Raw genomic sequence first — 14,125 nt, 5'->3', positions numbered from 1 at the left:
AATGTAAATGGGTTCGGTCACCAAGGAGAACAGTAATGGAGGTTTCTCAAAAAATTAAAAACAGAACTATCATATGATTCAGCAATTCCTCTTCCAGGTATTTATCCAGAAGAAACCATTAACTCAAAAAGATAACTATACCCTCATGTTCCCAATGCAGCATTATTTACAATAGCCAAGATAAGGTAACAACCTAAGTGTCCATTGATGAATGAAGGGATAAAGTTGAGGGGCAGGGGGTTTATGTATATGTAGATGTGTGTGTGTGTGTCTTTGTATACACAGTAAATATTATTCAGCCATAAAAAGGAAATCCTGCCACTTGCAGCAACATGGATGGACCTTTAATACATTATGCTAAGTGAAATAAGTGAGACAAAGAAAAAAAAAGGCTGTATGGCCTCACTTGTATGTGGCATCAAAAAATAAATAAATAACAAAACAACCAAAAAAACCAAATAAACTCATAGATAAAGACAACCAATTGGTGGCTGCCAGAGGCAGAGAGGAGTTGGGACTGGGTGAAATGGGTGAAGGTGGTCAAAAGGTTCAAATTTCCAGTTAAATAAGTCCTGAGGATATAATGTACAGTACGGTGACCACAGTTAGTAACATTATATAGCGGCTCCCCCTTATCCATGATTTCACTCTTTGTGGCTACAGTTACCAGTGGTCAACTGTAGTCTGAATATATTAAATAGAAAATTCCAGAATTAAACAATTTACAAGTTTTAAATTGCAAACCACTCTGAGTAGCATGATGAATTCTCACACCACCCCATTTGGGATGCGGATCAACACTTTGTCTAGTGCATCCACACTGCATAAAATGTTACCCTTGCATTAGTCACGCAGTTATCAGATCAACTGTCTCAGTATTGCAGTGCCTGATGCTACATCACAGTGCCTCCATCATTCACCTCGCTTCATCTCATCACACAGGTACTGTATCATCTCTCATCATCACAAAAAGGGTGAGTACAGTACAACACAGTATTCTGAGACCACATCCACATAACTTTTCTTACAGTATATGAACTGTTATATTTTATAATTATTGTTGTTAATCTCTTATTGTGCCTAATTTATAAGATAAACTTTACTATAGGTTTGTATGTATAGAAAAAAACAGCACATATAGGGTATGGTACTATGCATGGTTTCAAGCATCCACTGGGAGTCTTAAAACATATCCCCTTCAGATAAGGGGGGACTACTGTGTCATACATTTGAAAGTAGCTACGAGAGTAGATCTTAAAAGTTATCATCACAAGAAAAATAAATTGGTAGCTATGTGTGTTGATAGATGTTAACTAGATTTACTGTGATCATTTCCCAATATCTACATATATTGAATCATTATGTAAACCTGAAAATAATGTAACGTTGTTTTGATTATATATCAATAAAAAAAGTTTCTTCTATGAGGTAAAGACTACTTTAGTTATCCAAAAGAAGTCTTGAATACAGCCATGAATATTTTTTTCTTGTTAAGTAACGTTTTCATGTTAACTAAGGTATTCAATAACAGAATGGTAATGAAAATTATTAAGTTATTCTTACCTGTAATCTAAACCAATCCAATCTCATTCCTCTGAAATCAAACACTTCCCCATCTTCAACTATAATTTAAAAAAGTTTACAAAGCAAATTAATTTTTTCACAAATATATAATCCCATTTCAAATTTTAAGAGCTAAGACAATTCCACTTCTGGGTATATATACAAAATAATCAAAAGCAGGATCTTGAAGAGATATTTTTGTACACTCATGTTCATAGCAGTATGAGTTACAATAGCCAAAAAGCGGAAGCAACCCTATATCCATCAATAAATAAATGGATAAAAAAAGGGAGAACATTATTGGGCCTTAAAAAAGGAAGGAAATTCTGACCCATGCTACAACGTGGCTGAACCTTAAAGACCTTATGCTAGTTAAATAAATCAGTGACAAAAAGACAAATACTGTATGATTCCACTTATATGAGGTATCTACAGTAGTAAACTCATAGAAACAGAAAGAATGGTGGGCACCAAGGGCTGGGAGAAGAGGAAATGGGGAGTTGCTATGTAATAGCTACAGCGTTTCAGTTTTGCAAGATGAAAAAGTTCTGGAAATCGGTTGCACAACCACATGAATATACTTAACACTACCAAACTGTATACTTAAAAGTAGTAAGAGAATAAATTTCATGCTATATTTTACAATTAAAAAAATAAAAATAGCCCAGCTGGGCATGGCTCAGCGGTTGAGCATCGACCTAGGATCCAGGAGATGGAGGTTCGATTCCCGGTCAGGGAACACGCCCAGGTTGCAGGCACGATCCCCAGTTGGGGGTGTGCAGGAGGCAGCCGATCAAAGATGGCTCTCTCATCATTGATGTTTCTCTCTCTCTCTCCCCCTTCTTCTCTCTGAAATCAATAAAAATATATTTTAAAAAAATAAAGAAAATACTTTAATAGCTAAGACAGTGAAATAATTCTCAAATCCTATAAAGATGTTAAAGGAGACAATTATGCTAAGAGAAGTGTAACGTATAGACTTTTCTCCTAAACTCTGACTCTTAGTGGTGCTTACATGGCAATTCGAAGGAGCTAGAATAAAGCTTGAGGAATCCAGTAACAGAAACTTTGGATAGCACACTGAAGTACCACAATATAACTCTATATATAGACCAAATGTCACCAGGTAAGCTTATAATAGTTTCATTAGGTAAGTATAATAAAATAAATGTATTTATTACTCAGAAATTATCAAGGTTTCGGATACCTTTTACCTAAAGGTTATAAAAATAAAACACTGTATCAATCTATTGGATTAAAGTATTCAAATAATGGAGAGGCAGTCTAGTATATGACATATTTTAAGATTGACAGACCTGAACTCAAAACTCCCAGAGACACGAATCATCCCTTTGTTCAGGGTACCCACACTGTATACAGTACCTGCCTGTTAGTCACTTATCAGCTGTCTCAGCTATCAGATCAACTGTCTTGGTATCTAAGTGCTTGTGTTCAAGTAACCCTTATTTTACTTAATAATGTCCCCAAAAGCAAAAGAGTGATGCTGGCAATTTGGATATGCCAAAGAGAGCCGTAAGTACTTCCTTTACGTGAAAAGGTGAGTATAGCAACATAAGGTATTTTGAGAGACAGACCACATTCACAAAACTTTTATTACAATATGTTGTTATAATTGTTCTATTTTAATATTAGTTGTTGTTAATCCCTTACTGTGCATAATTTATAAATTAAACTTTATCACTGATGTGTATGTATAGAAAAAAACAGTACAGTTGATCCTTGAACAACACTGGTTTTAACTGCATTGGTCTACTTATGTAAATGTGTTTTCTCTTCCTTACAATTTTCTTTTTAAATATGATTTTTTTTAATCCTTACCCAAGGATATGTTTTTTGATTGATTAGAGAGAGAGAGAGGAAGGAAGAGGGAGAAAGAGAGAGGGAAACATCAATGTGAGAGAGAAACATCCAGCCATTGTCTCCCATATGCACCCCAACAGGGGACGGAAGCCGAAACCTGGGCATGTGCCCTGACCAGGAATCCAACTCACGACCTGTCAGCACATGGGATGATGCTCCAACCGAGTCACATTGACAGGGTATAATTTTGTTAATAACATTTTCTTCTCTAGCTTCCTTTAAGAATATAGTATACAATACATATAACATACAAAATATGTGTTACTCAACTATTTATGTTATTGGTAAGGCTTTTGTTCAACAGTAGGCTATCAGTAGTTAAGTTTTTATGAAGTCAAAAGTTTCAACTGTGCAGGGGGCCAGGTCCCCTAACCCCTGCATTGTTCAAGGGTCAACTGTATATTTAGGGTTTAATACTATCCATGGTTTCATGCATCCAATGGGAGTTTTGGAATAGAACCTCTGCAGATAAGGGGGGATGGGAATAACGTATGTCCAAAAAATAAGTGATTCTTTAAATATTAACTGTTAAATCTTTTCCTTAATAATCAAATTTGAAAACCTAGTTAGAAGAAAATATGTTTTTATTTATAAGACTTATTTACCTTGCTTTACACTTAGGGAAGTCATAGTGTTAACAAAAGAGGACATGATGATTGATTCATCTTCAGGGCAAACAGAAAGATTCTGAAAAGAAACAAAAAAAATAATGTTAAAATAATCTAGTTGAGAAACGATTCATACATGCATCAACTGGTGGATGGATAAACAAACTGGTATATCCATACTATGGAATATTTTTCAGCAATAAACAGGAACAAAATGTTGATACATATGATAAGGATGAATCACAATTATGCTAATTGAAAGAAATCAAAAACAAAAAGCCCTGGCCCACGTGTCTCAGTTGGTTGGAGCATCGTCCCGTACACAGTAAGATCATGGGTTCGATTCCCAGTCAGAGCACATATCCAGGTTGTGGGTTCGATCCCTGGTAGGGGTACATGTGAGAGGCAACCAATGGATGTTTCTCACATCGATGTTTCTCTCTCTCTCTCCCCCTCTCCCTTCTCTCTTTAAAATCATTTTTTTTTAAAAGTTATATAGTATATGGTTCCATTTATATGATTTTTTTTTTTTTTAAGGCAGAAAGTTATAAAAAGCAGATGAGTGTTTGTCAGGCCTAAGAGGAAATCAACTACAGAGGTGCACAAGAAAACTTTTAAATGTTGGAAACATTATAAATCTTGGCTGTTATGGTGGTTACATGAATGTATATACATTCAAACCATACACTAAAAATTGGTGATTTTTATTAAATGTAAATTATTACCTCAACAAAATTAGTACCAAAAATATCCCTCTCAAACTGGCTAAAAAAATGAAAATTTAATAAACTGCATCTGAAATAGGTAATAAATAAAATTTTTTTAAAAAAGTAGATGTTTAGCTCACAAGCCAAATAATTTTCAAGACATTAAGACCTATACAATAATGTGAACTATATATGTCACTACACTGTACACTTAAAAACGGTTAAAGCCCGGCCCGGCGTGGCTCAGCGGTTGAGCATTGACCTAGGATCCAGGCGATCGGGGTTCGATTCCTGGTCAGGGCGCATATCTAGGTTGTGGGCTCCATCCCCAGTCGGGGCGTGCAGGATGCAGCCGATCAATGACTCATCATTGATGTTCCTATCTCTCTCTCTCCCTCTCCTTTCCTCTCTCTAAAACCAATAAAGACATATTTTAAAATAATAATAATAATAAAAAAATAAAAATAAAAACGGTTAAAATGATAAATTTTATGTTATGTATATTTAACAATAAAAATAATTTAACACCTATTAGAATGAACTATTTTAAGGTTAATCTTCAAATTTAAATTCCAGCAAATGGTTAAAAAACCATGCTTGAACTTTACAAAAGAAGAGGTGGTAAAAGCTCAGGTGTCAAGTTAAGACACTACTTCAAATACTGGCTCTGTTACTTATGAACTGTGCAGTACTGAGAAAGTTACATAAGGTCTCTTTTCTTCAAATAATCTTCCTTCACAGAGTTGTTCTACAGATGTAATAAGTAAACTAACAATAATTTGACAATTATTAGTAGTATTATTGCTGACACTACTACTATGACTATAATACAAGAAATAAAATATTCATTTTCTCAGACTGTTAACATATAGTTGACCTAAAAGACACCAAAAGATATGGAACGACTTAAAAATTTTAATGTTATAACATAAATCTGTAAAATTTATTAAGAAGTATCCAACTAGCAGCAGCATATTTCAAAATGACACAAAGCCAGGAGTCTGGTTTACTTTTTAGATTGTGACATCATGACAGCCTCTGCTTTATATGATAATAGCTATTCAAATAAAATTGCAGCAAACAATAACACACTAGGAATAAAATTAGCTTTTCTATTTTCTTTTTTAATGGACATTCTCGAAAGGAAGCATCTGAGCTCCATCTAGTGGATAAAAAAAGAAATACAGCAGTTTAGGAATGCTGTATATAATTCAAGGTAAACAATTACACGACATTTTTCTTATTTGCATTTTTATGTAGGTTTCAAAAACATAGGATTTCAAAGTATGGTTATTTCTCTGGAAAACAAGTAGTTTGAGTCTTAATATAGTTTTAATATTAGTCTTAATATATATTCTTCCTTTATACTATTTATGTTAGCTTACAGTAGTTTTTAGATATGTGATTTTATATAATGAAGCAAAATAAAATACTATATTCCCTACAGTCAATTTATTGGGAATAAAAAGAAAATAAATTATATTAAGATAAAAAAGACCAAATAAAGAAATTTTAAAAAAGCCAACCAAACAAAAAACCTAGGACAAAAATCAAGAGGAAAATCCAAATTGAAAATAAAATTAGGACATTTAAATTAGGACAACTAGATAAATTTTTTTTTTACTAACCATCCTAACACACTATGCAGAAAGATTAATCATCTACTTTTCCTCTAATACTTAGTTATTAATTATATGTCTCCATTATCTCTTTTTTAATCTCCATTGCCACTGTCCAAATTCAGGTTCTCATCAGCTCTCACCCAGTCTACTGCAATTGTCTCCTAATCTCTCTGCCTCCTCCCTTGGACCCCAGAAACCCATCATCCATACTGAGCCAGGGTGATCTTTGTAAGTAGTAAATCTGATTTATAACGAATTTTCTCTTTTGCAAAGCCCTATACAATTTAGTTACTGTACGACCTCTACTGCAAGATAAAAGAATCATTCCCTGCATTGTGTTAACTCTTAGCTTTGTACACACTTAAGCATAATGCCTATCACACTGAACAGCAACTAAACACATTCTCCACTCTAGATGATGATCCCCTTGCCACGACATGGCCATAACTTATTTACATTTGTATCTCCACCATATAGCACAAGTATATGTTTTAAAATGCTTGTTGAACAAACAAATCAGTTACTACAAAGAAGGGAAGAAACAAAAGGGAGAATCATATGAAATAGTTTTTACCTGTACAAGTTCATTGAGGACAACAGCATCAAAGCCAGAAAGGTACTGCACATAATACCTCTGCATCACAGGTCCATATTTCCTTACATGTGCTCTAAGCTCTTCCATGTAAAATATTAATTCAGCAATGTGCCTTTTTATAAAATTCAAGAAAAATATTTCAAAAAATAAATATTGCTATCAAGGAAAATGTGAAATGCTTTTGATATCACAAGAAGTTATTTTTACAAAAATCAACGTTAAACAATCACAGAAAGCAAAAGAAAAGCTAAGACTAAAAAACTAATAGAGTAAAATCCAAGATGAACATAAAATCAGGACATCTCATAATCATTTAAAAATCGCAAAAAAAAAGAGGACTGGGACGAAATACGATTTTTTTATATACTCTTATTTCTCTTCTTCATTTACCTAACTCCTCACTGAAGGTCTTGACAAAAATGAAAGACATTTTAGATGACAGACTTGGTTGCAACTCCATTAAGGATTCTTAAATTTCTGTGTAGTATGTCACTTTGAAAAATGAATTCCATAGTAAAGTTACCGGGTATTGCAAGAAAATAAGAACTTTATGACCACCGAGGGTACTAGGAAAGGAAATGTTAAAAGCCATAATTTTAAACTCAAGTTCATTCTGCATTCTAATTCATATCATCTAATACTGTTACAAATATTTATGACAAATGTGAAAAGCCCTAAAAAGTTTTTCAAGATAATTTTACTTCAAAGGCGCCAAGTCCCACAGTTTATAAATCAAAATATACAAAAAAGAATTTTTAAATTGTTGCTAACTTACTTATCTATAAAGTCATCAGCACTCTTCTTTGGCATGTTATCTGCATGACGAAGTAGCCAGATAATTTCATCACGGGCGAAGGACAATGCCATAAAAACAAAAAGTGCCTAATTAAAAAAACAAAACAAAAAACACTGCTTACTCTCACACAAAGATTAAAAACAAAACCTATTCACGATCTTTCTCTAAGTGATAAGTCATAGCCAAGAATTGATAAAATCGAGTTCAAAAGGACATCGACAGAAATGAGATGACCAAAGAGAAGTTGAAAGTGTGTGTCAGGGGGATCATACATATAAGCGAGAAGGAAAACGTAGAATGGTGTAGCTGACATAAGAATTAAATCAATTACCTTGGGACCTAGCAAGCCAGGTTGATCAGAGAGGACCGTAGCCAATTCTTTCAGTGCAGACCTTAAAAACTTGCGTCTTTCTCTGTGCATTGAACCACTACAGAAAAAGACACTATTATATTTTATCTGTTTCTACTAAAATTATTGGCAATTAAATAACTTATCATTTTAGGGTCAACATCCAAAGTTTTTTTTATGAAGCAGAAGTCCCTTAAAAATATCTTCTATGTGTTTGTTATTAAGTGACTTCCCAATCTTATATTTATCCTTGCCTTTCTTGTGCTGCTTTGTAACCATGTTAGTCTGTTACTCTCCACCTATCAAAATACTATACCCAAACTTCAAAAGCAATCCTACAAGAAACATTTCTCAATATCCAAATGTCTATTTCTGAATAATTCCTGCAATTTTAGTACCATGTAGCCTAAGCATTTTATAAAGAACTACGAAATTCTTGAAAGACTGGGCCAGCATGGCTCAGTGGTTGACCATCGACCTATGAACCTGGTGGTCATGGTTCAATTCCTGGTCAGGGCACATGTCCAGGTTGCGGGCTCAATCCCTGTTGGAGGGCATGCAGGAGGCAGCCGATGGATGATTCTCTCTCATCACTGTTTCTCTCTCTCTCTCCCTTTCCCTTCCTCTCTCTGAAATCAATAAAAAATATATATATATATTTAAAAATCCTTGAAAGCAATCACTGTCCTACTGTATACATTTTTGTCACCCCTACATAGAAATCAATATACAACAATAAATATCAAACTTTCCATACCTTCATTTACTAAGTATATTCCTATTAAATATAAAAACTAAACAAGAGCTATATTGAGATGAGATCTATTTGGTACTCTTGTTCAAAAACAAAAAGACAAGGAAAGAAAAGGATAATCATAAATATTCATATACTAGGTATTTTAATAATAAAATGCAAAGTAGAAAAAAGTTATTCTCACATATTAACATGAGGAAAATCATAAAATGTTCCAAGTATTTCAACTCCTCATATTAAGCAAAATATACACTGCTCCAAGAAAATTTTAAAATTTACATAGATGCAAAAAATTAATGGACACACACAAACACATACGAAGTAATGCCAAAAAACCAAGTATCAGGAATATGCAATATCAGAAATTTAGCTGTGAAACAGTAGATTAGTTTGAGAAGACAGATTGAAATTCCATGCCCGGCCGGGCGTGGCTCAGCGGTTGAGCATCGACCTAGGATCCAGGTGATCGGGGTTCGATTCCTGGTCAAGGGCACATGCCTGGGTTGCGGGCTGCAGCCGATCAATGACTCTCTCATCATTGATGTTTCTATCTCTCTCTCTCCCTGTCCTTTCCTCTCTCTGAAATCAATAAAGATATATTAAAAAAAAAAAAAAAATTCCACCCTCTGCCTAGGTGACCTTAGGTCCTACCTCTCTCTCAGCCATCTATAAAATAGGAATGATGACACCTGCCTCAGAAGATACATCTTTCATAATGCTCGAATATAGTAATTTAACAATGTTATTTTAATTCCAACAACAAGCTCTTTTTTATCTGACAATAATAAGTAATCTGGTGTAATTTCTAAGGTGGGCAAATGTTATTTTGACTATTTTACCACACAGGGTTGCTGCAGGGAGTCTATGGTGTTATTAACATTGAGAGAAAATTATAAAGTACTATACCTGACACATGGTAATGAGTGATAGGAATTATCACTGCATAACATTTGTGATTACTTTATATTAAAGGAAATAAAAATGTCTTACATTTAAAAGATCTTTATAAAAGATAGTCATGACACCACACATATAAGGTCGATTCCATGAAAAAGTGACAATCATATGTACTTCTGTAGGTCAGGAAAATAATTCTAACACACTCTAAAGTACTAATTGTAGTAAAGAATGATTTTTTAAATAATATAAGCACTTCATTTAAGTGGGGGGGAAAAACATACATAAGTAAATTATGTAGCCCAGACAGCAAGGGAAAAAGATGGTTTAAATTCCCAATATACATCCTATAGCCTAAACCTAAAATACTGAAACTTTCTGTGGTTTTATATTTTCCATCTATGGCAGTGATGCTTATCTTTCTGTCTTATAAAAATACTGATGAATCAGATAATGCTACCTCTATATTACTCAGGCTTCTTGAAGAAAATATTCTACACAAGTATATTATACACACAACAATTAAAATGAACTATCAAATTATTTATAGTTATTTCACCAGAAAATTGAAAGGATCTTAAATACACCAATTTCTAATTTTAATTTATCTATATATTTACTAATATATTTACTAAAATTTGGGAAAGGTGTGCGGTTAACATACTTTAAAAAAATTGCAACTTGCAAAGTATTGGCACAGGAGCATAGTGACAGCAAGGGACGTGAATGATACTAAAATAAAAGTCATTTGTATGGTACTTCCTTAGAGTATTTTTATCAACACTTCAAAAATATTTAAAATCTGTCTGCACTAATTCCAAGGTTGCTAGAGTGAGGTTATATATTTATTTCCTGTTGATTAAAAGTCCCTTATTTCTATTACCACATTTTGCATACCATCAATATGCACACACTTCAACAAAATAATGCTTTAAGAAATAAATTCTTCTTGATTAGAAGTACCACAGATAAGACAGAACTACTTACGCATGTGACACAGCTGCCTCTTTACATTCTCTTATGTCATTAATACGTTTGTTATAGCTATGTGCAAAAAAAAAAAAATTGGAACCATGTTAATCTTAATTAGAGCAATAGCAGTCAAAATAAGTTAATCAAATACTAAAAGTTGATTAAAATGACATGTTATCAACAAGAAAAACTGGCCCTCAAACTGGAAATGCATAGAAGGGGTCTACACACATCATTCCTAGCTAGCACCTTAAATATCCAGTCAAGGCTTCCTAGAAAATTAAATTTCATAATATATTAAACCCAACAATAAAGTTCATAATGTATACTTTTACTTTATTAAATATACTTCCGTAAGCCCCAATAGAGGCATTAAAATTATACTTCTGACGTAATTAACAGTGATTTCCAAAAATTTAAAGTGTGACAAAGTGATTACTTTGACTTTTTATCACCTGACTTTTTATGCTATCTTTTTAAGCATTAAAAAAATTCTAAAGGACATATACTAATGACCAACACTAATGAATATTTAGGGTAGGGGTTTTGTGGTAGAGAAAACTGGGGAAGGAAAGCATTTGATTAAACAAAACACCACCTCCAACATTAAACAGTTTAAAGGTGCCATCTAAAATATAAATGCTAATAAACATATGTCAATTTCATGAATACTAGGTACAAAAACTCAAAATTCTAAAATGCTAAAGAAAGCCTACCTACCTTTCTGAAAACCTGGTTAAAACCACTTGACTGAAAGAACTCCAACTTCTAAATTAAGAATTCTAAGATTTATGTGTTCTTTGAGTACATGTCCAAAATATACTAATTCTGTAATCACTATCCTTCGTAATTATTAATAAACTTTTATAATTATAGTCTGACTTGTAATTACTATGATAATTCGCATTTTAAATTAGATTGATCATGCACTAGTTAATAAAAATGAAAACTTCTCAACTTTAAATAGAAGTATTTAAATGGTAAACTTATCATTTAAAAAAGCATAGCAAAAGGACAACTTGTTACATGGTGTCACTAAACCTACTTGCATATGTAACAAAAGCTCACACAACACAGAGACTACCTGGTTCTAAATATTTATATATATTTAAATATGATTCCACAGAGCTTACCAATATGGTAAGACATCATACAAGTTTCATGATTTTCAATCTGAGCGAATGAGAAAATGACAAAGCCTGTATGACATGGATATTTCTGGGTACTGCCCCATCTAAAATAAAAGCCGAATTAAGACCTGAAAAGTACATAGGATACTGTTTCTCACATCATGACTGAGAAACTATCTGCATGAGACTGTCAGAATTACCCATGGTGACAGAAATCAAAACAGTGGTCACATGAGAAAGGAGGGGGATCAAGGTTGACAATACTACTAGAAAGGAGCACAAGAGAATTTTCTGGGTATAATGGAAATGTTCTATATCTTGATCTAGAGAGTCACCTAGAGTATTCGTATGCAAAGTCATGAACTTTACATCTAAAATCTGGACATTTCTGTGTGTAAATTTTACCTCAATAAATTATGGGGGGTGGAAGCGTGCAGACTCCTTTAACCTCTCTCTAAGATACAGTTATAGGAGACAAGAGGTTAGGAATGATGCCCAGGAACCTAGACTTTAGTTCACATTCCAGGGTAATTTTCATGCACGCTAAAATTTGAGACATACTGGTTTTGAGTGTTAAACATATCTTTATTTTTTAATAATAGATGCTTTATCTTGATATCAATTTAATTAGGACATTACTAAATAGGATATGAAATAAATGTAGTAAATTTGATTTCTATCTGAAACTAGCAAGCCCAGTCTAACACTTCCAGGTACAGGGGATACCAAGGTATTTTAGATGCTCCTACTTTCAAAAGATTTCATAATTGCTACTAAGTCTGAGCTCAACTTGGCTTTTCTATATTGGCTATAGAACCTCATGTGGAAAGAAATGCAAGTACCAAAAATTTCAAGGAACAAATTTCTGAAAATTATTTGCTTCAAAGAAAATGAATGTAAATGAGTCATTTGGAATACCTCCCTATTAAAGGGAAACATGATTTCCTATATGCAGCAGTCTGACTTCTGTAATTATTAAAAATAATTTAATGAAACATTTCTGATTGATTCATATATTTTTATAAATACACTGTAATCCAAAATAGTACTTCTAAAAAGTTCAAAATGCTAGTGTGGTGATTGTGGGGGGAGGAGGTGGAAGAGGGTATAAATGGTGATGGAAACAATTTTTTTAAATGTTCAAAACTCTAAAATGTATTTGGTGCTTTTAGTAATTTTTTGTCTAAAACTATATTATGATTTGCAAAAGAGGACATATCTTCTTTCTCCTAGAACACAAGTTTTAAAAGGGGAGGAACACTAGATATTTTAATCTGTGAAGTTACCTGTAAAAAATATGAACAGTACCAGATCAGGATGATTGTTAAAAACAACTTGCTGTGACTGGCAAGAAGGTACAGGCAATATCTTCTTGCATGATATGACCCTTCTTTATCCCCAAAACTTCAATGAAGATAATCCACTCACTATCCTTATCCAAAAAAGACCCCCCAAAATTGAAAATGCCATACCCTCGTATGTTTACAAATAAGTCTTCTGCAGCTTTGTGAATGTGGAAAACTTCATCCCGAAAGAGAGAGAGGCAAGAGCTACTTTGAAGAGCTAGCTTCCAAAGGTTCAGTGCTGTTGCATCAGTATTGAGAATCCCATGGCACAAAATAAAGCCAACTTTAAATAAAAAAGAAAAGTAAATACAAATACAAAGATTTTCCAAAGTTAAGTTCTTTTAGTTACAAAATAGCTTTTCAAAATTATAGAAAAGTAACACAATCACTAAGTTAAGGCTTTTAAGTCACAGGTAATGATTCATATACATAAAAGATGGCAACAATATTGCTTTTTTCCAATACTTTTCTGTATTCTGCAAAAGTTTCTGCATTCTTTGAACCTAGACTGACAAAAAGGAGGGGGAAACATTGTTTCTGGGTTGTGAAGAAAAGTCCTTTTAATGAATGACTAAAAGACATTTTCAGAAATACTTACAAAATATTTTAAGCCAGAGATCAAAGTTGCTAATTAAAGCATAATCATCAGTTGTTGCAATTAATGAAAAATAAAGCTAACCTATTTTTCTAAATCACCAGAATAAATGAAACAGCATCTTGCATTTTCAAAGCAATTTACAGTTTATTAAATAACATTTTTCACACATTATCTCATGTGATCCTGTGGAGTAGATAGAGCATGTCAGTATCCTTTTATAGTTGGAAGAAATGAAGGGTCAATGATTTGACTGAAGTTCTACTATTAAATTAGAGCTAGACTTAGCCTTACGTATTTACCCTTAAAA

The 14,125-nt window shown here is 33.2% G+C and overlaps 1 protein-coding gene across 1 annotated transcript in view; it reads right to left on the bottom strand.

The window, feature by feature from the left end:
- The window catches only part of NCKAP1 (NCK associated protein 1), a 75,840-nt gene that overhangs the window by 29,807 nt on the left and 31,908 nt on the right, over positions 1-14,125 (bottom strand). Inside the window, exons 9-15 of the mRNA XM_087819725.1 lie at positions 13,347-13,503; positions 10,760-10,816; positions 8,104-8,200; positions 7,752-7,858; positions 6,956-7,088; positions 4,050-4,131; positions 1,564-1,622 (exon numbers count right to left, since the gene is read on the bottom strand). Coding sequence (XP_087675851.1) covers positions 1,564-1,622; positions 4,050-4,131; positions 6,956-7,088; positions 7,752-7,858; positions 8,104-8,200; positions 10,760-10,816; positions 13,347-13,503 — 692 coding nt within the window. The remainder of the gene's footprint in view (positions 1-1,563; positions 1,623-4,049; positions 4,132-6,955; positions 7,089-7,751; positions 7,859-8,103; positions 8,201-10,759; positions 10,817-13,346; positions 13,504-14,125) is intronic.

Source organism: Miniopterus natalensis, chromosome 8, assembly GCF_054644295.1.
Source record: "Miniopterus natalensis isolate mMinNat1 chromosome 8, mMinNat1.hap1, whole genome shotgun sequence".
NCBI classification, from domain to species: domain Eukaryota; kingdom Metazoa; phylum Chordata; class Mammalia; order Chiroptera; family Miniopteridae; genus Miniopterus; species Miniopterus natalensis.
This window is presented reverse-complemented; position numbering and strand designations above follow the sequence as displayed.